Below are 23804 nucleotides of genomic sequence, written 5' to 3'. Positions count from 1 at the left end.
AGTGTTTTTGACTGAAACTATTTATGCCCCAGGTTTGGTGCTTCTGCTACCCTGCCTTGCCCTGCCTGCCCAGCTACGTGAGCTCGCTGGTGTTCTGTAGGATCCACGGAATTAGACCCACTAAATCCCACTGCCACCGGCCAGCCTGTTTCCCCCTGGAGTCCCCTGATCACCCAGCCTGTCCCTACACCTGTCTCCCTGGACTTATCCCCCATCTGCCCTCAACTGCTCTTAGTCTGCCTGCTTTACAAACTGTGCATTAAACACCCCTTGCTGCTTACCTCACACTTTTGCTCTGCTTGTGGGTCCTAAAAGAATATCATTTTGAGAAAAGGTTTTACCGGTAATTTTGAGTAGGATAAAGCTCCTCCCACATTTTTTTATGTCACCATGAACTTTAACTTTCATGATGTGCAGTGTACTTCCTGTGACAACTCAGTAGTGAGACTTGTTTCTTCCTGGCATGAGAAAAAAAATGTCACTGATGTCACTGTTTTTTTTTCTGATTTGTAGTCACCATCAATAGAAATTTGTTGGGTTTTATTTCGACATAATTGCTTTTTGTAAAGCTTTGAAAGGCCAACTCCTACCCTCACCATTTCTTGACAGTGTTTTCAGCTCACTGCTTAGTTTTCCTCCCACATGCACAGTACAGTGACAGCATGCAGGCTCACCTCCTGAAAAAAAAGAAAATCTGCTTTTTTGTTTTAAATGTGACGAGCTCCACCACCTCCACTGACAAGAGCAGCTTCATAACCTTGAGAAACCAGCACCCAGTTGATTGATATCTTCTTACCTCGAACTATGATGAAGCACTTTCTTTAAACACAGTACTGCCTATGAACTGCGAGACGTGATTCAGGTCCAAACCTCACACTGAGAACGGGCTGCTACCTGCATTTTATTCTGACTGAAATAGAAATAAATAGACAGAGAACATAAATACATGTGGATGTGAAATGCCACTTCTGTTTCTAATGTGAAGGATACTTCTCAACAAATATCCTGTAAAAAGTTTCACAGTAATTACAGACACATGGTGCCTTTCCAAGGACAGAGATATGTGTGTGTGTGTGTGTGTGTGTGTGTGCATGTGTGCATACATGTGAGATCACGTAGGCGTGTGTCAAACTCTGCGACTGCTTCATTAAATGGCACACAGATCAATTCTTAATCTGCTTTGGATCTGTCCTAACACATGCAGAAACACACACACACACACACACACACACACACACACACACACACACACACACACACACACACACACACACGCCCTAAATCTCCCACATATACGCCCTCCTCCATCACTTGTGAGCCTTTTTGTCTTCCTCTTTGTCAAATTCAATTACTGACGACATCACTAAAGGAATCTCCACATGAACCAATTACTGTTCAAACCTCCTGGGTGCTTCTGTGAGACGATCTCTGTGTGTGTGTGTGTGTGTGTGAACAATAATGTGAGAAAAGTATGATACCAAGTGTGTGTCTGTCCAATATGAAGGAAACACAGGACAACAGCTGGTGTTTTCGTTTTTATGTATGTTCAATATGGCATTAGCCATGAATGCACAGATCTCAATGTCAGTTTATTCAGTTCCATTTTTGGGAACATTTTAAAAACAATGTGTCCTTGATTCCAGACAGAGGTGAAACAAGAGCAGCCGTCACACTTCACACCAGCTGAAGTCACATCAAACCCTGGCGGATTTGAATCAGCTGCAGCTTCCGACCATGCTAATGTTAGTCCATGCGTTGGCTAAAAACCCTGTTTCCGGCTGACTTGTCAATGTATCCAGTTGGTTAGTTTTAAGGCAAGAATCTTAGCACTTGACGGCTATCCCTGGCTTTTACAGTCAGCTGTTTCTACTCAGGGGTCTGTGTGTTAAGCCTGTGGGATACTGTCCCATGACAAGTTTGTTTGCTTTCTTAAGTTAAAAAAAAAATCTCCTTACATTAAACTCTTTCCTTTTCTGGTGTTGTTTTTACTCCCCCTACATCCCCCTCCTCTCTTCTCCTCTCCTCATCGATCCACCCCTCATCTTCTCCTCTCTCTCTCCTCCTTGCTTTGTCAGAGGAAGGCCTGCGTGAGGTCGGGATAATGCTACTAATTTGTGTGTATGCGTGTGCTTGTCCCCTATCTGTCCCCTACGAGCTGTGACACCACTGACCTACACATACTGCTGTGTCAACAGTAGCACCACATACACATACACATATCACAAATGACAGCATCTCAAGGGAACTTAACAAGCTAGTTTACACCGACAGAGAATGAGGGGATGTGGAGGGAGGGCTGAGGAAGAAGAGAGGAGTTATTATCTATGTAGTACATCACTGCTGCTTATGTTGTTGTCAAGGATAAATGGGCTTAACTGAACAACAAGAACTGCATCAGGGAAATCTACAGCAGTGCACTGCAGCTAGTGACAGGTTCAGCCAATCACATTCATCCATACTTACATTAGCAGGGCAAGGAAGAGTACTCTGCAGTTCCCCCTGCAAACATTTATCCACCATGAGCAATTAAAAAAAGGTTGGTTGTATCATAAAGTGCAATGTGAGAACCCAAATATTCCTTAAACTTTTCTTACAGCTCCTCACTGACGATTGCTAAGAGAAACAATTTTCCCCTCGCAAGTGTATCTTTCATTCTTACAAGTTTAAAAAATGAAGCCAAAGAGCAGCAGCTGCTCAACAAACCTGCAGTAAAAAAAGTGGAATGTGACAGTTAAAACAGTTGTGAGGGAAACTGCAGTCTTTGCTTGATTCATTCATTAATTTTCTCTGCGGGCTTAATGCTTTTCATTTTTGCAGCGGCCTGGAACCTATAAAGGAACTGTAAAAGCTCCTGCTGAGATGAATATCTCATAAATTCTTGGTGTGGCCACAAACATAGTATTAGGCTGCTCTGTTGAGACAAAACTCGAAAGACAAATGCACTGTTGCATTTTCAGGAGCTTAAAACTATTCAATAGCTGCAATTCAAGACTGGGTACATCATAAAGGTTTGTTTTTATTTTTATACACTTTTACTGAATCTAACTGAAATATACAGCCTTCATTTTCCATAATTTGTCTTTGGATGGCAAAATGAGACTGTCCTTCAAGAAGGACATCATCATCCATCGTTCCAGCAAGTGACAAAGCCCTCTAGTGGCCATCCTTCTGTTAACTCCCTGTGCTGTAAATCAACTGTGCAAAGTGTGATATGAATAAAGTTGATTGAAATTGATTGATAAGGCTGTCGATGAGGGCATCAGATCAGAGTTTTTCCAGAGGGCGTGGACAAACAACATCTTTTGTCGTTTATTGTGGAGTTGTGTTGGTCAAAATCTTGCGTGCTATAGTCCGAAAATGATCGCATGACAAAGTCGTATTCGCCACAACCTGGGTCGATGAAAAATGGGCACTGCCATGACATAAATAATGGAAGTGAGGTATTAGCTCAACTTTTAGCCCCGAGTATGTTTTTAATCATTCACTGATCATCTAAATGGACTATTGCTATTAGCTCTGAGTTTGTGAGCTGTAGCAGTTCAGGTCTGACAACTCTGGCAGAAGGGTCACATTTTGTGTGAAGCCTGTGAAGAAGTGCTGCCTTAGAGCCACAGCTCAGGGCATGATAGTCCCCTGTGTGTGATGCCTCGGCTCTCTGGATTGTGCTTTACAGCTGACGGCTACAGCTACTACCTGGAGTTGTACCCTGTTGGTGTCATTGTCAAACAGCTGTCTGTGTTAAAGCTGTGTGTGTCTGTGTGTGTGTCCGTAAGGTAATGGGAGACAGGGAATATATGTCAGATCAGATGTAAACAAACAGCAACAGTTTGCTAACACCCTGGCATCGCATTCACACTCTCTTTGCCACTCAAACAAACACAATCAGCTCAACAGAGGGCTTAAGGCTCCTAAACAGCTCATCCATATACAGCAGTGAGCTTATAGAGTCTTCTCTGTGCCGTGTCATACCAAGGTCTGACATAAAAACTGCTTAATTTCTTTTTTAGGGAGAAAAGGCCTTTTACCTTCCTTTACCTAAATTTTACAGCATGTATGTCAATAATAGACTGTGTGAGTAGATTTATGAAATGTTGAAGTCATTCAGGACATCTTTTCTTCAAGCGGAAGCCCTGGGTTTAAGTTTCAGGGATAAAAAAAAAGGATCCACTCTACGACTGCAGCACAGCAGTCTCATAATGTGTTTTGCTACCTCTGCACCTGAGTTCCCTGATTTACAGCAGAAGAAAAGAGGCACTGGTATAATTTCAGCCACTGATTAAATCTGCTCTTTACGGTGCTTTCTGACTGAATGTGAAGTGGATTTTAGAGGCGGAGTGACTGCATATGAAGTCGATGGGAAGACAGGGGTTAGATTCAGGTGGCATGAGCTGAACATGTCATACGCTTATCCCAAAGATGTAGCCTGTGACCTCACTTTGTAAAATATACAGGAACAAACACACACACACACACACACACACACACATACACACACACACAAGCACAAACAAATACATACATACAAGCAAGCAACCCTTTCCTACACCCTTTAATTTACTTTCCTTTCCATACACACACACACACACGCACACACAGCACACTAACATTACATCTATCTGAATTAGTTACTTCCATTTTCACTCTGTTGTTATTGATCGTACTTAAACAGCCCCACTCCTGTTGGCTTGTACCAGGAAATTGGCTTCATATTGAAACTGTCACAGCAAGGGTGCGTTTCATTTTAGACCCTGAGGGCACAGGGAATGTAGCTCAAGAGGAATCAATCTTCAGTCCCTGGCATTGGCTTGTTTCTGTAAAGGTGTTTAAAAAAAAAAAGTATTTCTGTTTTAATTAATTAGTACAGTAGTTCTGGTGTTATTTTATGTGGCAGAGAGGTTTCACGCTTGACCATGAGCGTCCACTAGGTTCAGACCCAAGTGTCAGTGAACACCCTTCCCACCTAAGACTCCTTCAGAGGGACACCGGACATCTGCCAGGTCCACTGCAGCTGCTCTTGCTGACCCTGACCTCTGACCTTCCTGTGGAAGGGTCTGAGTGAAAAGTAAGGAGTCAGTGAAAAAGCAGGATGTCATGTATTGAAGGTTTTGTTTTGTGATCGCAACAAGTTTAACCATGGTTTCATTAAAGATAATTTTATCAATTTGTGGCAGAGAACATTTCTACTTAAGCTTTTACAGGGAACTCAATGAGCTCTGTGTTCCAGTGTGTTCTCTTGGATGTTGCGGTCTTCAAATAAACTGAAAAACTCATTAGCGACCACTTTGATTTACTCAAGATAAGAAAAGTTTATGTGACTATTGTGCAACAGCCTGTTTGTGGGAGGACAAAATTGAATTAAAGTAACCAGCAGATGCAACATGCAAGCAGCCCTCACAGAGGTGTATAGGAACTTAAAGGTACCCTGTGGAGTGATGTTGAAGGTGGGGCTTAGATGTAGCTTTGGATAGTAAACGCACGATGGACTGTTAAACTGTTTAGTCAGCAAACTTTCATCAAATTTCATTACCACCACAAAGGAAGTTATGTTTTCATCTGTATCTGTCTGTTTGGTTGTTGTTGTGGTTGTTTCTCTGTCAGCAGGATTATCCAAATAGTACTGAACCGATGGGGGACGGGCCAGCGGAGAACCCGTTACATTTTGGTATGATCCACTTAAATGGGTGGATTCAGGAATTTTAATCACTTTCCTAAACATTTGTACACTTAACTGCCGATCCAGATAATAATAATCTGGATCTCACAGTCATGTGAAGGATTGTTTGGCCATTCTAGTTGAGTCTGCTTTACTTTACCAAAACACTGAAACGAATGCAACTAACCTCAAACAGCAGAAACAAATACAGGTCTCTTTCTTATGTCAAAATGAGTAAAATTGTCCCCGCATATCAGCATATCGTAATCAATTTTATATGACATTCAACAAAACAGAAAGTGGGATTAAAAAACACCTGCCCACTGTGATAAGTGTCTTATTATGATCACTTTAAAAAAGCGAATTAGAGAGCAACACAAATCCTCAGAGGGAATTACAATGATGATTCACAATGAGTTTCTTGCTGTGTAAAATACCCTCCGTTCACCTCCTCACATTATTGTCACTTCCTCCCTCCTCTTCACATGTTGTCTCTATTTTCTCTGTGATTTCTTAATCCATATTTCACGTACCCGGCAGGCCATGACTGAAAAATAAAAATCATCTCCAACTGAACTGTGTGATGTAGCTACTGCTGATAAGACGATTAGATCATTTTAGTTATGAAGTTAGTATGTGGGGAAGCAGTTCGTTTGCATGTACCTCTCTTTGTGGATTTTTAACACGTACCTTGACCACGTCAACATCTGTTGAGCTGCAGGTGACTGAGTCGTCCACTTCCCTCACCTGCCCGTCAGTTTCCACGGTAACTACTTTGATGGGCACAGCGATGCGCCGACCTGTGAGGATGGCAGTGTTCACCACTTCTGTGTCCTAAAGAGAAAATAAATAAAAAAAAGTGAAGTATTATTATTAGTAATATTATTTAACTTTCAGTTTCTTCCTGTTGGCAATAATGAAACTAATTTTACACTGTGCTGGAGGATTGACAGCCTTATTTGCATTTTAATTTTAAAGCTGGGAGCAACTGGTGATTGTTTTATGAAGGAATAACAGATGCAAAAGTATTTAGATATGATATTTACAATAAGAAATTCTTGTGAAAAATCTTTGTTGTTTCTCATCGTTATACATGGCATTTATCCCCGCTTTAACACATGACTGATGCTGGTGAGCGACGCAGGAGGAGAGACAGGAATAAACAACTCACACAGACCAGGGGCGAGTTTTTTAAGGAAGAGAGAGAGGAAAAAAGAGGTGATTATAAACCTCACGATTAATGTAATCAGCATGATTACATTTGATTAGATCCTTCCAACAAAAATAGCACAAACAAACCAGCACACACATGCACACCTCAAGGTGCTGTGTGCCTGAGTCAATCTTGATTATTTGGCATCAAGTTTCCGAGGGGGCATTTATCACCGCCAATACACACACGAGCCTGATTACAGAGTATTTTGCTGGGCCCACCGTTCCTGGATGGGAAGTCTGTGTGTGTGTGTGTGTGTGTGTGTGTGTGTGTGTGTGTGTGTGTGTGTGTGTGTGTGTGTGTGAGAGAGAGAGAGAGAGAGAGAGAGAGAGAGAGTCTGCTGTTTGACTGTACAGTGGAATTCAGTTGAGCATACAGGACGACAGCAGAAAAGAAGAAGAAATAAAGAATAAATGTACTTTTATGATAATAAGATGAAATTTCATTGATTGAATTCACAGCAACTCAAAAGTAGAAAAAGATTGAGTGAGTGAGTAATAAGTAAAAACTGTGTACTCTATATACACAAGATAAATATGATGATCAATAAATGACAAAATGATAAATGAATTAATGTGGTATATTAATTCAGATTGTGCTAAGTAGCTGTGATGTTGTAAGTGGTGGGTGATGGTGACAGAGACAACAACAGTCTTACAGTATGTCACTGCTACTGGATGTTGAAATACTAATTTGACATTTAAGGGTTAAGTTTAAGATTAAGGTTAAGATTAAGTTTTGAATTAGGTTTAGGTTAATCTTAGGTTAACGTGGCTGGGTTTAACGTTGAGTTAGGTTTTGGGGCTCGAGATTGTATCATATCAATGACGGTCTTTGCAAACAGGCTGCACTTTTCAACCGGCAGAATTCAGATCCTTTACTTCGGTAAAAATATCAGAACAACAATGTAAAAACTCTCCATTACAGATCAAACGTCTGCACATGATCTGCTTGTAATGCACAGCAGAATCATCAGCAACATTTACCTGAAGTATTGAAAGTAAAAGTATTGTCCTGGAGAAAAGTTGTCCCTTTTCAGACTTTTGATACTGATGCATCAGTTTGTATGTAGGATGTTATTGTTGTTGCTGACTGAGGAGGCGCTAGCTTTTACTTCTTCATCTACATTGTGTACTCTAAGGTTAGGGCCACAGGGTCACGTTATAAAATTTGAGAGGTCGAATGACAGTCATGGAGAAAAAATTGAAGTTCATCCATCTTTGCACTCTTCTGTAACCGTTGCTTCTTTCTGAGAAATGCTGGATAATTTGACCTTTATGTGTTGTGTGTAATAGTTGGTCCACCTGCTCTACCACCACCACCGCATCAGATACACAATTTGTCTGTGTCAGTGAAGTAAGCTGACATCTTAACATTACTACAGTAACTGAGAGGACATAGGATCATACAGGACATCAGCAGGGACACACAAACAAACACAAGAAAATGTGGGGCTGACAAGAAAACTCTTTAAAAAACATATAATATACACCTTGACATTCACAGATAGACTGTATGTACTGTATGTAAGATGCCACAGAAAGATGCATAAACAGGAGAAGACAAAGAGCAAACACACACACACACACACACACACACACACACACAAGAATATGAAAAAAAACATGTATAAATAGCACATCAGGGTGCAAACATGTACACACCCACAAATTGCACAAATACACTTAACAGTATGGAACTTTTGATGCAGACACACACCCCACACACACACAAACTCACATGAGTTTCAAGAGAGTGAAGCGCATGTGACCGGTGACAAGTTGCCTAATGCCCTATCCTTCTCTGCCACACACGTCTATGTGACCTTTATTTAATGAGATATCTCTCTGTCTCTCTCTCTCTCTCTGTCACACACACACACACACACACACACACACACACACAAACACACTTTCGTAATCTGTAATTCTCTTAGTTTCCCCTCTCCGTCTCACACTCTGCTCAGCCTTGCCTGAAATCAGAAATAGATACTATAGATATATAACATAACAGAAAACAGTTATGCAGGTTGAGGGTGAGATACAGGTGAGGAGGAGGAAGAGAAGTTGGAGGAGAAGAGGGGACAAACAGGATTAGAAGCATGGAAAAGATGAAAGAGGGAATGCAGGAGTGGAAGATGAAGGGCACAAAGAATGAAGACGTGCGGAGAGAAAAATAACAAATTAACGAGAGGATTCTCCTTCCGCCTTGAGGGGAGGAGAGCAGATGGAGGGATAAAAAAATCAAAGAGGAAGAGAAAAAGATGAAAGAAGATAAAGACAAGAGATCTATTTTTCTATGTGTTTGTGTTAGTATGGAGCCTATATGTACATTTAAATGTATGTGTGTGGATCCTGGGGCAGGGAAAGTTACAGATAACATCATGTTTACATCTCTGCTATTTTCACCACTGGTGAATAAAAATAAAAAAGAGTAAACATCCTCCCTGTAACACAAGTGAGCTACTACACGATGGACGTCTTCCATTCAAACACTGTGAAAGTGACACAACTTTAACAGATCACATGTCTGTGTGTGTTCATGAGCTTTTAGTGTACCCCTGCAACCTCATGCCATATCATGAATAAGAAGTCTCTATATTTGTGTTTTCTGTCTTTGCAGTGCATATCCTACAGAAGTGTGTGCTGTGTGTGCCACCCGCTACATAGTTTACTTCAGGCCCAGTTACACCTGCATCTTACATTTTTTGCAGTGAAAGGATCTTTTTCTGATGGATTTGCTGCAATATGTGGATTCCTTCATGGGGGCAAAATAATTCCGTTTGAAGTTTTTGTAATAGAGTCCAACTTTAGTGAATGTTGACGCACACGCTGTCTTCACAGTGCTGACCCTTGAGGGAACAGGGAGATGGAAGAAGCTAATGTATTTAGTTGTATTGCACAATCAACTTTTATTTGACCCTACATGTAAAGTATAAACTGCCCCACAAGTGTTTTTGGCAGTTAGGGGAAGGGATTCAATGGTACCAATGGGTCTTTTGAATATGAGCTTTGAGAGGTCTTTTGAATATAATGTGTGAGCTTATTATTCTATTAACCACAGAGCTTCCTTACTTCACTCTCAGTCAAGAGGCAACCCACTGCTGGTTTGTGAACTGCCGTGTTGAAACCTGAAATTTGTCATTTGGCCGTTGCCATCTTGGCTGTTTGAAACCAGAAGAAACCATATTTGGACGAAAAGGTGGAGCTTAGAAGAAATGAGGGGAGGATCTGACCTGCTCTGTACTCTATCCTGATTGTCGGGCAGGTCGCCATGTGTGGTACAACCTGTCAATCACACAGGGTTCCTCTAAATGGGACCATAATTTAAAAAATGAACATCATGTTGGATTGAAGAAGAATTCAAACTGGCGTTTGATCCCATGAACCCATTAAGAAAATGTTTACTGTGGTAATAAATCAAGTGAGAAATAGGGCAATTTTCCCATAGACTTCAATACACTCATGCTTCTTTTTGCAACCAGTGGAGTCATCCTCTGATGGTCAATGGATAGAATGCAGGTTAAAGGCATTGACTTCACTTTTCAGACCTTGAGTCTATGTCCATTTTTATATACAGCCTATGGTCTCAGTACATTAGCTCAGTCAGATTTTTGCCCCCTCTTCGATAACTCTTTATCAAATGAAATTAACTGTCACAGTACAGAAGGAACAGAAAGAGCCACAGAGAACTATTATGTTTGACTAGTGCTAGATTCCTCAGTGGATCGCGTGGATAGCTTCTCTAACAGCCTGAATAACCCATTTAGAGGGATACTGTGGCACAAGACATTGGTCGTCTATTTGCATGTGTCAACACACATCAGCTGACTACAGATCCATGACCCTCCTTCCAACCTGGTTCAAACACTAGTCAGACACCGACTGGCTTTGGTGATGCAGAGGGCTTCAAAGTGTCGGTGGGAGCACAGAAGGCAGGAGAGAAACCACGACACAAGTTTATTTGTTAAGAACATGAGGAGACTGTAGGAAAGCACATTTGATTGGATTCTCCACTAATGGTAACAGTGAGAGTTTTGCAGTGAATACAAAGATGGATCACAGAGAGCTGAAAAAAGAGAGAGTGAAAGAGAAGAGAAGGAGAGACAGAGTACGAGAGCAGAGTGTAGAAAATGAGACAAAGCAGAACAAAATTAGAAAAATAGAGAAAGCGGGAGAAAAAAAAAGATAAAAACACAGCAGGAAGAGGAATATTAGTGCGAGAGCAAAGGAGACAGAAAGAGAGACAGAGAGAGAAAAGGGAAGAATTTCATGCCTGTCCAAGGGAATTATTAAGTGGCTCGTCAACAAGCGGCTCCCTACTGCCTTCAAAAGCTGCTCCATACTGCACCGAGATAAGCTCAGAGGAAGTGTGGGTGTGAGTGTGTGTGTGGTGAGGTCTTGTGTGTCAAGCGTTTGGATGTATGAATACATGTGTTCTTGTGTGAGTTCATGTAGTTTTCTTGCATAGGGGTGTGTGTCTGTGTGTGTGTGTGTGCACATATGTAACTGGGATGCACTGACAGATACGCTTGTGTGTGCATGTTGCAGAGAGAAACTAAGTGTAGGAAACGGCCACTCTCTTCAGTGAAGCTTATCCATGCGTGCGTGTGTGTGTGTGTGTTGGGCACTGTAAGGTGTGTGCAATTTAAAGTGAAGCAACTAGAGCGAGACCACCATCACAGGAACACACATGCGCACAGAGTGAAGCACACACACACACACACACACACACACACACACACACACACACACACTCAATGTCGAGCACACATGCTCACAGTGTTGTAAAAGAGTTGACACAGTGAAAAAACTGGAGCTTTTTGCTCCTCTGTACAAATTCAATTCCAACTGTGACTTACAATAAGAGTATGTAAGCAGTTCTCTTTCTGTCGCTCCCTCCTCCTCTGTCGTTCTATCACTTTTCTCTCTCTCTGTCTCACACTTTCTCTTTCTCATAGACACACATAAGCACAAACGCAGGAATCTCTTCCAGTCAAAATGCAAGTAGTGCCATCTAATCTGTGGCTGTCTCCAGTAAATGCACAAAGACATTAACACACACACACACACACACACACACACACACACACACAGAGAAAAACATATCTACCCTATCTACTTCTCCGTTCACTCCTTAAATTGTCAAGATTCTCATTGAGGGGAAATTGCCTGGAACTTATATGACTCTGAGTCTCCTCGTGCTCTCACTGTGACCTTTTCACCACACTCTGACAATGCAAATGCTTTGGCCTTCAGCACAAAAAACTCCTGCTTCTTCCGCCACTCTATTTAATGAATGAAAAATTTGAGAATTGAGGAGAAAAAAGGAAAGCATACTTTGTAGTCCTTTTTTACAAGGAGGTTAGAGAGACTGTGTTCGACAAAATGAATTCTAATTCTTTTATTTTGAAGGTTATCAAAGAAAGGAAAAGAAACTGGACTCATGTCTGTAAAGTTCAGTCGTTCAGTTTGTTTAGACATACGTGTGTTAACAGATAGTTACAGGATGTACATGTATACAGGGGACACTGTGTTAAAATAAAAGCAGCTAATTCATCAGCCAATGTCCCTTTGGCTACATTCCACTTCTGCTGTTGAGTGACACACACATAGACACCAACCAACAGATGCACACTACGAACAAGTGTGTGGCAAAAATCACACACACACACACACAGTTTAAATCACGCTGCCAAACGCTCTAGAGAGTACAATAAAGCCACCTCATCTATCGACATACTTTACAATTAGCTAAATGGGAAAATTGTTAATGGAGTAACTGTCTTTTAATCAGGAGGCAAGAAAACACTCTCCAGTAACAGACAGGGGATTTGATCCACACTGTCCCTGTGTAATCACTGCATTTCTGTGTGTACATGTGCACACATGCTTTCACAGCTTGGAGGGGGGGCGACTTCCGTGCACTTATCACCATTGCAGCTGTTTCCTGTGTTAAATGTGTAATTGATCTCTTAACCAACTAAAACCATTGCTGCTGTGCGACACAAAAAAAAGCACGAGACATCAAATGAGACAGAGGGACTTATGAAAGACTCAGGAAGGCAGACATGGAAAGATAAAGAGAAGAAGAGTTGGAGGATGAGAGGCTTACAGGTAACGAGTGAAAGAGACAAAGGCAGATTCATCATTAATAGGAACCTTCCATCGTGCCTTGACATTAGCAGAGAAGTACAAATTGGCCGGAGGTTAAGTGACGGTCTGTGGGAGAGCAGTGTAATAGGATGATTTATTAAGTGTTTGATCAGGGTCAAAGCTGCGAAACACTTAATAGTGTGTTCATCTGTGTGTATAAGCAATATATGAGTGAGAGAAGAGCAGAATTATAAAGCGAGAAAGAGAGAGAGAGAGAGAGAGAGAGAGAGAGAGCTGCTCTGTATAAGTCACATGAGAAGTAGAGGGGGAATTTAGGGGATTTAGTAGAATGCAGCTGGAGCAGTGATTGGTTTTGTTTGGATTTGTGCTTTCTTGTGGATTTGTATCATCGTTTACTGACTTTGGTAGACCGTATCTTCTCCATGCCCCCCCCCCCCGCTCTCCCTCACTGAACATGTTTGACAGTGTGAGAGTAAGAGCGGGGAGAGGCCAAGAGGCAGACAAACAATCGCACTGGTATAACACATGCATGTACACATCTGTACTGAGCGGCCACAGCAGAAATTACAGGTCATGCATTCATACATGTTGTTTATTGCATTATACTGTATATGACATTAATTAAGCAATAAAGTCAATGAAGATGTGCATGTTTGCAAATCAGATGTTCAGCATGTCACTGCTCCATTTCCATCTTTACAGCCGGGCTAACACATTAATTGGATTGTGTGAAGTCAGGTTATCTTGATGCACTGATATTAACTTGCTTTATATACTTTATAAAGGTATTATTCAAATCTAGCAATATATGCAGATTGCATATACTGCATGTGCAAAGACATCACCATCCTTTTATTCCTTGACAGAATGGTGACCCATTCAGGAGGAAACTCTCAAGTATACTTCAGCATCAGTGAAGTTCCAACAAAAGCAGCTACATAAATATACACGACCCTCACATAGAGCATGTAGTGACGATCAGACTAAAAGCATACTTTGCACATGAAAGCACATAACGAGTACAAGACTAATGAGACATTTTTTAGATAATAACATACAGCCGTCCTCAAAATTATTCATACCCTTGTTAATTTTGTGATTTTTTATTTTTGCGATGAAACTAATGCATTTTTGTCAAGTTTGTTTATGAATTATATGTGACCAACAAGTGAAAGAACGACAACAATACACAATTCAAGAAACTCTTAAATTCATGGGTATTTTATTGTCGGATTACCAAAAAATGCCATGTTCAAAATTATTCATACCCCTGGCAATATCTCAACAAAAATGTCCCAAATGTGTTCATCTTTGTCCCAAAGTTATTTCATGATGTCTCATTGGAATGAATACCTTTTTTGTTGACCAAATGTTAAACAAGGTTAAAAAAATAGCATCTTTCCAGAAGAGTATAAATAGTGGGAAAGTGTTCAGGTCATTGTTAATCTCTGGTCATCATGGTAAAGAAGAAGGAGCTCAGTGAGGACCTGCGTCAGCGTCTTGTGCAGGCCCACAGTGAAGGAAAGGGTTACAAGGCCATTTCCAAGCAGTATGGTGTCCCTGTCTCAACCGTCCAGAGCATCATCAACAAGCACAAGAGGTTCAACACTGTCAAAAACCTCAGTGGGCGTGGCCGAAAGTGTAAGGTGTCCCCCAAACTTGCCAGGAGAATCTGCCGAGAGGTCAACACCAACCCACGGACCACAACCAAGGCCCTAATTCAAACCCTTGAGCAGACCGGGACAAAGGTGTCACGGTCCACCATTGAGCGAGTTTTGCACAGAGGAGGTCTCCATGGACGTAAACCTCGGAAGACGCCGCTGCTCAGGAAAAAACATCTGGTAGCTCGCCTGGCCTTTTGTAGAGGTCATCTGAAGCAAGATCCCAGCTTTTGGTCAACCATCCTGTGGTCTGATGAGACAAAACTGGAGTTATTTGGCCATATGGATACCCAGTATGTCTGGAGGAAGAAAGGAGAAGCCTATAGACCAAAGAACACTGTGCCCACTGTCAAGTATGGTGGTGGAAGCATAATGCTGTGGGGATGTTTCTCTTCCAGTGGCGCAGGCAATCTCGTCAAGGTCCAAGGTATCATGAAAAAGGAGGATTATATCAGGATACTTGATGAAAATGTCAAGGAATCTGCTGAAAAACTCAAGCTTGGCCAAAACTGGATGTACCAGCAAGACAATGATCCTAAACACACCGCCAAGGTAGTCAAGAAATGGTTCAAGGACAATGACATCAGTGTCCTGGAATGGCCAAGTCAAAGTCCTGACCTCAATCCAATTGAGAATTTGTGGCATCACTTGAAGACCAGAGTGATGGCGAGGAAACCAACCAACCTGACCCAGCTTGAGGCATTCGCCAAGGAAGAGTGGGCCAACATCCCACAGGAGACGTGCAAGAAGCTTGTGGACACGTACAAGAATCGTCTGGAAGCAGTCATAACGAATAAAGGCTATGCCATTGACTATTAAATAAAGACGATGGACTAGGGTATGAATAATTTTGAACATGGCATTTTTTTTGGACTCCGTTAATAAAATACCCCAGAAATGATTTTTTAAAATTATTTTATATTGTTGTCATTCTTTCAATTGTTGGTCACATGAAGCTAAAACACAAATTTGAAAACAAGCATTTATTTCATCACTAAATGAAAAAAATCACAAGAATCAGCAAGGGTATGAATAATTTTGAGGACGACTGTATATATATGTTAATATATGTATGTATGGATATTTATATATTTATATTTGACCTTGGTGTGCACAACATGCATTAACAATTTTAATCTTTTATTTTCTCTTTAAAGGCCATTTTTCTTTGTGTCATTCTGCTGTGGCATCTGTCTAACCTGTATGTGTGTGTGTGTGTGTGTGTCAGGGCTCAGCTGTGAAAAGAAAATTGGTTGAAGGCACTTTGTGCAATTTACTTTAGACCCATTAAGCACATCAAGTGTATCACACTTTCTCTGAGCGTGTGTGCAGGCACATGCTTGAACTGACACAAAACAAAACGTGGAGAATAGGTGGAATACATCACATCACATGGAAGAATGTCAACTAATAAGCCCTCTGGGCACAGAACCTTTAGTCATCAAAACAAAAACAATTCATTACTGTTACACTTGTCTAATTGGTCTTTTTTGTTAGTCTTCTACTAATGTTCTTTTGATCTAATCATCATTTAATTAGAATTATTATTGTAATGGGTGGTCTCGACATAAAATACTAAAATGATGACTGTTGGGAGAATAGAGGATGCAAACTTTGGTTTCTGGTGTCAAGTCATTGTTGCAACCAGTGCCATGGTTTTATTTTGGAGGACAATAATTGAAAGACTGCAGGAAGCTGCTTGTCAAAAATGTCTTTTTACATAATAATCATGTCCAGGCCGACTTCAAGTCTCACAACTCCTAACAGAGTTTGTGCAGTGAGTCTCCTCCTGCTTCAGGCCTGTTCATCAGCTGCAGCGTTCCTGCCATGACCAGCATCCTCGTCTCCGGTCTGTCTCCTCAGTCCTCTTCTGTAACCAAGAATTCAACCTCAACCCCAGCCGCGACCCGCCAGCTCAACAACCAACCTCCACCATCCAGCCACCTCCGCTCCTCTCAAGCCAACCCCACCTCTCTCCCCAACCATCTAGAGTTTGGGTGACATCTAAACTAATGATTGACTTTTAATTATGATGAATACTCACACAAAAGCAACTATTGTCTTGAGTCTGTGTTCTGCAGCTTGGGGTCCAAAATCATTCGGTCTGTTAAAATATATTATTACATTTGATCAGTGCGCATAAATAATTTTGAAATATATTAAAAAAAAGCTATTTACAGCAATGTAGCGAGTCATCGAACATGCGTGATATTCTGAGGTGGGAACAACAGGGAGCACCCATCATGCACCAAAAGAAATTTGTGAAGAGTCACTGGCAGCCTGTGCTCCCCTGCTCTCCGACACAGCCGAAGAGAAAAACAGTTAAACTTGGAAAACATGACTTTGTGATCCTCGTCTTCATTATCATCCCTACTAAGTCAAATATTCCTGGTACAAAAAGACAGCAGGAAATTAAGCTTGCCCACTTCCCCGAGGCCAGTGATTAAAGTTTAGGAAAGAGAAATGTAGCCGCTTGGCCACCACTGAATGTAGAAGCCCAGAGACCAACCATTAAACATTTACTTTAAGTTGTTATTTAGGTCGTGAACTGCTGTCAAGTGGCGAACAGCATTGCCTACTGGGAATGCTTTTATTTTACACATGTTGGTTCTTTTTCTTTCCTAATGTGCCTCCCTTTGTCGTCCTGGAAACAGCTTGTTTTTTTTTTGTTTTTTTTGTTTTAAGTCCTGCTGAAGTAAATGAAACTCGACTTCAGCTGATATTGTGATTCAGCAGAGCGGCTGCCTGGTGCCACAAAAGTCAATACTGTTTACTAAAATAATTAGAGACTGGCTCTCTAATATGCAAACTGTTGTATCATCAATATCACATCAATTCCTTACGTCTGTGAACACAGAGAGAGTCTGCATGTGTGTGTCATAGCGTGTGGTTGTATTTGAATGTTTAGATGAAGAAAAATAAAGAAAGTGTGTCCAGAGGAAGTGTGTTCTGTGTCTGATGCAGCACACTTTATACACCGCTGTCCAAAAAAAAACAAAAGCCAATAATATCAGTCAGTATGATTGGATATCTGTCAACCACAACCACTTAGACACAAATTGTTGCCACAGTAACTGTTATAAAAAAGAGATTAGTTGCTTTAATGCAGCAATCAAACAATGAGAGAGAAATGAAGGAGACATTAAGAAGCTATGTACTGTGTTACTTTTAATTGAATTTGGAAATGTTATTTTGCAAGATTAATAAAATAGGATCTCTAGAAAGAGCAGATGAAAGCCTCCTTCATCATCTGCCTCTTCTCCATATTCTACTTCTGAGAGAGATCAAAACTTTCTTCTTTTACTTCTGACATCTCTTCAGTGAGGTTTCCCCCTCTCTCTCTCAGCTCACCAGGTCACCTTCCTGTCACATCTCAGTCTCAACCAAGATCAGTACAGGTCAGAAAGAAATTACCAGATGTGGAGAAAGTACACATCTCCAGTACTTCAGTCTGAGTATAGATACTCCTGGTCAATTATTACTCCAATACAAGTGAAAGTGGTTCAGTCAGAGTTTTACTTGAGGTAAAGCACTGGAGGACTTCCTTGTAAAAATACTCAAGCATTCAAAAGTAGATTTTTTTTTTTTTTACGTCAATGCATAGTTGTGTTGCTACACAGAGCACAGACAGAGCACACACATTGTGTGTGTGGAAAAACAACCAGAAAAAAAACAGCCTAACCTGTTCAAACATGTCTGACAGCATAGAGTTGGCTTTGATTGGTCAATCACATTTTCAAAATAAAAGAAAATTCCACAGACTAAAAGCTCTGCTTCAAAGTAACAAGTACTTCATAGCTATACATATAATATTTGTCTTTTAAGTGTAGTCAAATACAGATACTCAAAATATATACTTTAGTATAGTCCTCAAGTAAAGGTACTTCCCTACTGTCCACCTCTGTAAATTACTCCCTGCTTTTATATGCCTGTACCCATTACCTGTTCACCTGTTTTCCTGAAAATGCCCTGCAGCAGATATGCTGCTTTCTGCTGGCTCTGTTTGCTCACCTGATTAAAACCCTTGCTTTTTGCAAACTGAAATCTTCAGGATCTACCAGTAAGAAGCCTTCTAACCTACCTGCCCTGCCTGTTAAATTTCCTTTTGGGTCCATGCCTTGTCTACTAAAGCTGTGTTCTTGTGCTAGACGGCACAGGAGGCGGAAAACTTGTTTTTGTCTCAACATCTTAAAGCAACACTTCTACCAGAGAAGTTGTCAGATGTCATTCTCTGATTGAAAACAACAAACACCCGGATTCCTGCTGACTATATTCTGCTGTGGTGTGAACACAGCATGCCCAAAAGAAAGAAAGTCATAATGTGAGACAGACACAGACTGAGTAAGGGAAAGGTTGAGGAAAGGATAAAGTAAGAAGAATGTGGTTTGAATATTGAAAAACAAGTGAGACAAAGCGAGAGATATGATAAGTGAAAAGAGAGAAAGAAGACCAATGTACAAATACTGAAGAGGAGATAGGAGGAAGGGGAGAGGGAGAGGGGTATGACTGACAAAAAGGGAAATATAAAAACGAGGAATAAAAGGATGGTGAGATCTAAATACTGAAGAGGAGGAGAAGGGGGGAACAAAAGGAGGAGAGGTGGGAGGGAGAGAGACTGATGAGGGAGATGACAGCTGGGCGAGCTGCCTAGACAAGATAGAGGTTTTGGATAGTGTGTGTGTGTGTGTGTGTGTGTGTGTGTGTGTGTGATATGTCAGGGATAAATGGCTATTATCACTATGACAATGTTAATTACAACCAGACTATTAGGCCTGAGGAGTGTCGGCTCATTTATTTGGCTGCAACACAGTTGTGTGTGGGTGAGTGCATGTTTGAGTGTGTGCCTATGCCATTTTTTATATTTGGGAGTGTATAAATGTGTGTTTGTGTGTGTGTGTGTGTGTGTAATAGCACCAAATCTATTTGTTAGACAGAGTAATTACTTCAGGCTTTGGCCAAATGCTGAAATGTTTCTTGTGATCTATAAGACTTCAGACTAACTGAGCATGAGCCAAATTTCTAGTCTTTCACTGGGAGTTATTTTAAGACTTTTATAACCAATGTTTTTTCCGCTGTGGAATCAAAAGATAATTAGTGCAATAGTATGCATGATTTTTTTCCCCAAAATTTTCCCTGGAAAATTATTGATTATGCTTGTATGTTTTAGCTTCTGAGTATGCACTTTGAAATAATGTAAAGGTTAATAAATGGGGTATTACATGTGGGATCATAAAAGCACCTAAAAACGGTGCACTTCTGAAAAAAACAAACAAACAAAACAAAACACAGTCAAAGTCAAAGTTTATGAAAAAGGAAAATGAGAATATAAATACAGATAAAATTTACAAATATATAAAGTTCTGTCTCCTAGAAATTATGTTTATATATAACTAAACTGCAACATCTGGTTGTAAGAAACATAGTTGCAACTGGATTACATTTTTTATTAATGTCATGAATATACGTTGTTAATTTATGTATTTGGCAAGTTGTTAATATGTAGATGTTGAACAATAATAATAGGCAAAGATCGTGTTCTGGTTCAGTGCAGGAAAAGTTCACAGTGACTTCAGACACAATCTGTTTAATTGCATTTAAATAAAACGATGATTCTTTGCTAATCTTAATCAAAGCTCTAGTCTCTGTTGTGCGCTTCATATGACCATCATCAATGCCAACCACATTACGGAAACTAACAACCATGGAGGTTTGACTTTCCATGGTTCTGTGAAATCAGAAATTGTTGACTGTGTTGTCACGTTATAAATATCAAGCAGACAACAGCTTATTTATTTTTCATATTATTATTATGAATATTGTGTTTAAACACATATTCCACTCCCACACAACATTTCACGGCGGCTGCCAACACTTCGAAGCTTTGGTTTGCTATGTCACTTATTATCGGGCATAATTGTATGAACTAGTTCGCAGCATGATTTGTGTAGGAGTGTAGTTCTGATGAGAGCTGAGGGCAGGCGTGGATAGGAGGCGGTTTTGAAGGTACTGTTGATCCTTGTGTGACTAATGCAACCACACACTGTGTGATGAAACATGTCCAATTGATAACTTCAAGGTAATAAGCACCCAGCTGGTGGGTGGACAACAGTGTGAGACTGTGATTGTATCAGGTACCTCCAAAGTGTGAAAGTGTGTCGCTGTGTGAATTTTACGGCAGGGTATTACTCAAAAAAAGCACTCGCGCTCGTGCAATTTTCCTCGCACTGACGGTGTAATGGCGGAGCGACTTCATCTTCCACGATGCGACATGTTTCACAGCGAAACAAGATTTGTGGACGCAGTTTAGTTACAAGACCAAATATTTTAGATTTCATTGGATTGCTCACAAGTGGGTGTGGCTCAGTAAACACAATGTGATATGGACCTGTTGTGCGATACACCATACACCACTCTAACGCAGACAAGACTGGCCTGCGCCCACACCCCTGTCATTTGTGTTGTTAGATTAAGAGGTAGAGGATGAGGGCAAAATGATTAATCATACACCTCCCTATGTTATCGCTCTGCTACTATCCTATGACTCACAAGCTAACAGTCAAGTACGACTTTAGATAATTTCACTGGATACTGCATGTGCACAGATTACATTTATATGACAAAAATATCTCAACATTTTCCAGAAAAATAAAGAGGAGGCATTTTCATATATATATATATATATATAAATATATATATATGAAATCACTCAGAGAGAGACAGTACAACAAGCAGGAGAATATCAAACTTCAGCTCCTAAAGGTGACTGATTTACAAAAGCTGAATACAAAGTCCAGTTTTGCAACTTATATTGCTTCTTCAATCAACTTCTGGTGCCTTTCGCTTTATTTGTTTCTATTTTTTTTATTAATCTCTTTCATTTTTTGCATAATTGTAACTGGTTTTTGCTTTTATTTCTCAGGACATCTTTCTCTCTGTGATTACCTCTTTGTGCCGTAGCAGAAAGGCCAGCTAATGCTAATTTTAGACCAACCTGGGAATGAACATCAGCTAAAGGTTGACCACGCTGAATATACTGTAGATCACATCACACCCGTCAGTAAGGTTGAAGGATACTTCACAGCTCGCATTCTCGGTTTTTAAGAGTCTCTCTAGAGAAGTGGATCCTAAACCTCTTCACCTCTACCTCCATTGTCATACTGTCCCTCGCTGTCCCACCTGTGGTCTGTCATGACGCTAACTGCTGCTGCTAACGAGATGCTAATGAGCCAGTGGGGGTATCTGGGAGTCAATCACCCTGTTCCTGGGGCAATTATCACACGCCTAACCTACTTCCTTCCTGTCCCACTGCCAGCACGGCAAGCAAAGGTTGAGTCTATGAACACTCACACACATACACACACACACAAAAATGTGTTTGCACACAAAAACACACCTAAGGACACAAATACTAAAGGGGCCAAAGGATAAGTGTTTCCCAGTACACACACACACTGCTAATTGGAACTGGTAATTGGCCCAGAGAGGCTGGTGTTGTTTTAAGCCTTTCCTGAAATGCCGATTATCAGGGAAAATACAGTTGGAATAATGATTGTTTGTGAATACTTGCTGTGTGTCTATGAACACTCACCAAGCACTTTATCAGGAACACCATACTAATTATGAGTAGGGCCAGCCTTTGCTCTAAAAACAGCCTCAGGTCTTCATGGCGTGGATGATGGAAACTGAGACTCTGCTCCATGTTGACGTGATCATCACATCATTTCTGCAGATTCATCCGCTGCACATTCAGGCCGCCAATCTCCTGTTCCATCACATCCCTCAGGTGTTCCACTGGATTCACATCTGGAAACTGGGGAGGCCACTGAAGTTCACTGAACTTATTGTCATGTTTATGTGACATGGAGCATTATCAAACTGGAAGTAGCCGTGAGAAGATGGTAAACTGTGGTCATAAAGGGCTGCACGTGGTCAGCAACAATATTCACAATAACGCCACCATCTACATCAGCCGTAGATCCATGGGTTCATGCTGTTGATGCCAATTCTGACCTTACCGTCTGCTGCCTCAGCAGATTCATCAGACCATTCCAGTCAGATTTCTCTTTGTGGCTGACAGGAGTGGAACCTGACGTTATCTCCTGCTTTCGTAGACCATCCACCTCAAGGTTCGACATTGTTTTGCATTCTCAGGCTTTTCTGCTCATCATAGTTGTAAATAAGTTATCTGAGTTGAGTTAAAATTCTAGCGGCTCCAACCCGTGGTCATTCTCCTCTGACCTCTCTCATCAATGCGATGTTTCCATCCACAGAACTGCTGCTCACTGGATGTTTTTTTGTTTTTCCACATCTAGAGACTGTTCTGCATCAAAAAATCCCAGGAGAGCAACAGTTTCAGAAACACTCAAACCAGCACGTCTGGCACCAAAAATCACACGCAGTCAATGTCACCGTGATCGAATTTTTTTCCCATTGGGATATTTGATGCACTGCTGCCTGATGACTGGCTGATTGGAGAATTGCATGAATAAACAGGTGCAAAGGTGTTGCTAACAAAGTGCTGCAAATGCAAAACAATTAAAAAGCTGTTTCACAAATGTCACATAACTAGCTCATGTTTCAATTTTTTTTTTTTTTTGTGATGTGTAGGCGTCGTTAAGTATGCAATAATAACACTTCATCTAAATATAGCTACATAAAATAATGTTTAATAAACTGTTTACAGAATGGCTTGGAAATTTTAATGAACATACTGCGATAAACAAATCACATCATACTGTAGTTAGTATTGGATCCATATTCCTAAAAGCACTGCTGCTAAATGATGTGTGGTTGCACAAAGAGCTCAAAATTAACCAATTTATTACTTGTCTTCTTCAGTTTTTAGTGATCCAAAAAATGAAATTTGTACTTCTGTGGCACTTAGGGCAAGTCAAAATAGATAAAAGCATCAGCTGAAGGTCTGAAATACAAAATGGAAGTGTAAAAAGCAGCTGACATTTTGCTTTCCTCTTCACAAATTAATGAAAAGCAGAAATGCAGAGAGAGAAATGGAGGGGAGTGGAGAGGGGGACAGAAATGGATGGACGGAGCTGGAGAGAGGGAAGGAAGAGAGAGGGAGGGAGAGAGGGAGGGGGGAAAAAAACAAGAAATTAAATGGAGGAGGGGGAGGGACTGTAAGAGGAGAGAGTAATTTAGAGTAG

The 23804-nt window shown here is 40.8% G+C and overlaps 1 protein-coding gene across 1 annotated transcript in view; it reads right to left on the bottom strand.

The window, feature by feature from the left end:
- LOC139624481 (transmembrane protein 132C) overlaps positions 1-23804 on the bottom strand; it is a 258942-nt gene that overhangs the window by 38088 nt on the left and 197050 nt on the right. Inside the window, exon 7 of the mRNA XM_071483629.1 lies at positions 6344-6487. Within this exon, the coding sequence (XP_071339730.1) occupies positions 6344-6487 (144 nt within the window). The remainder of the gene's footprint in view (positions 1-6343; positions 6488-23804) is intronic.

Source organism: Trachinotus anak, unplaced genomic scaffold, assembly GCF_046630095.1.
Source record: "Trachinotus anak isolate AG129_WGS33_773 ecotype Australia unplaced genomic scaffold, CSIRO_AGI_Tana_v1 ptg000008l, whole genome shotgun sequence".
NCBI classification, from domain to species: Eukaryota; Metazoa; Chordata; class Actinopteri; order Carangiformes; family Carangidae; genus Trachinotus; species Trachinotus anak.
Note: the sequence above shows the minus strand (reverse complement) of the source record. Positions and strands in the feature narration are given on the sequence as shown.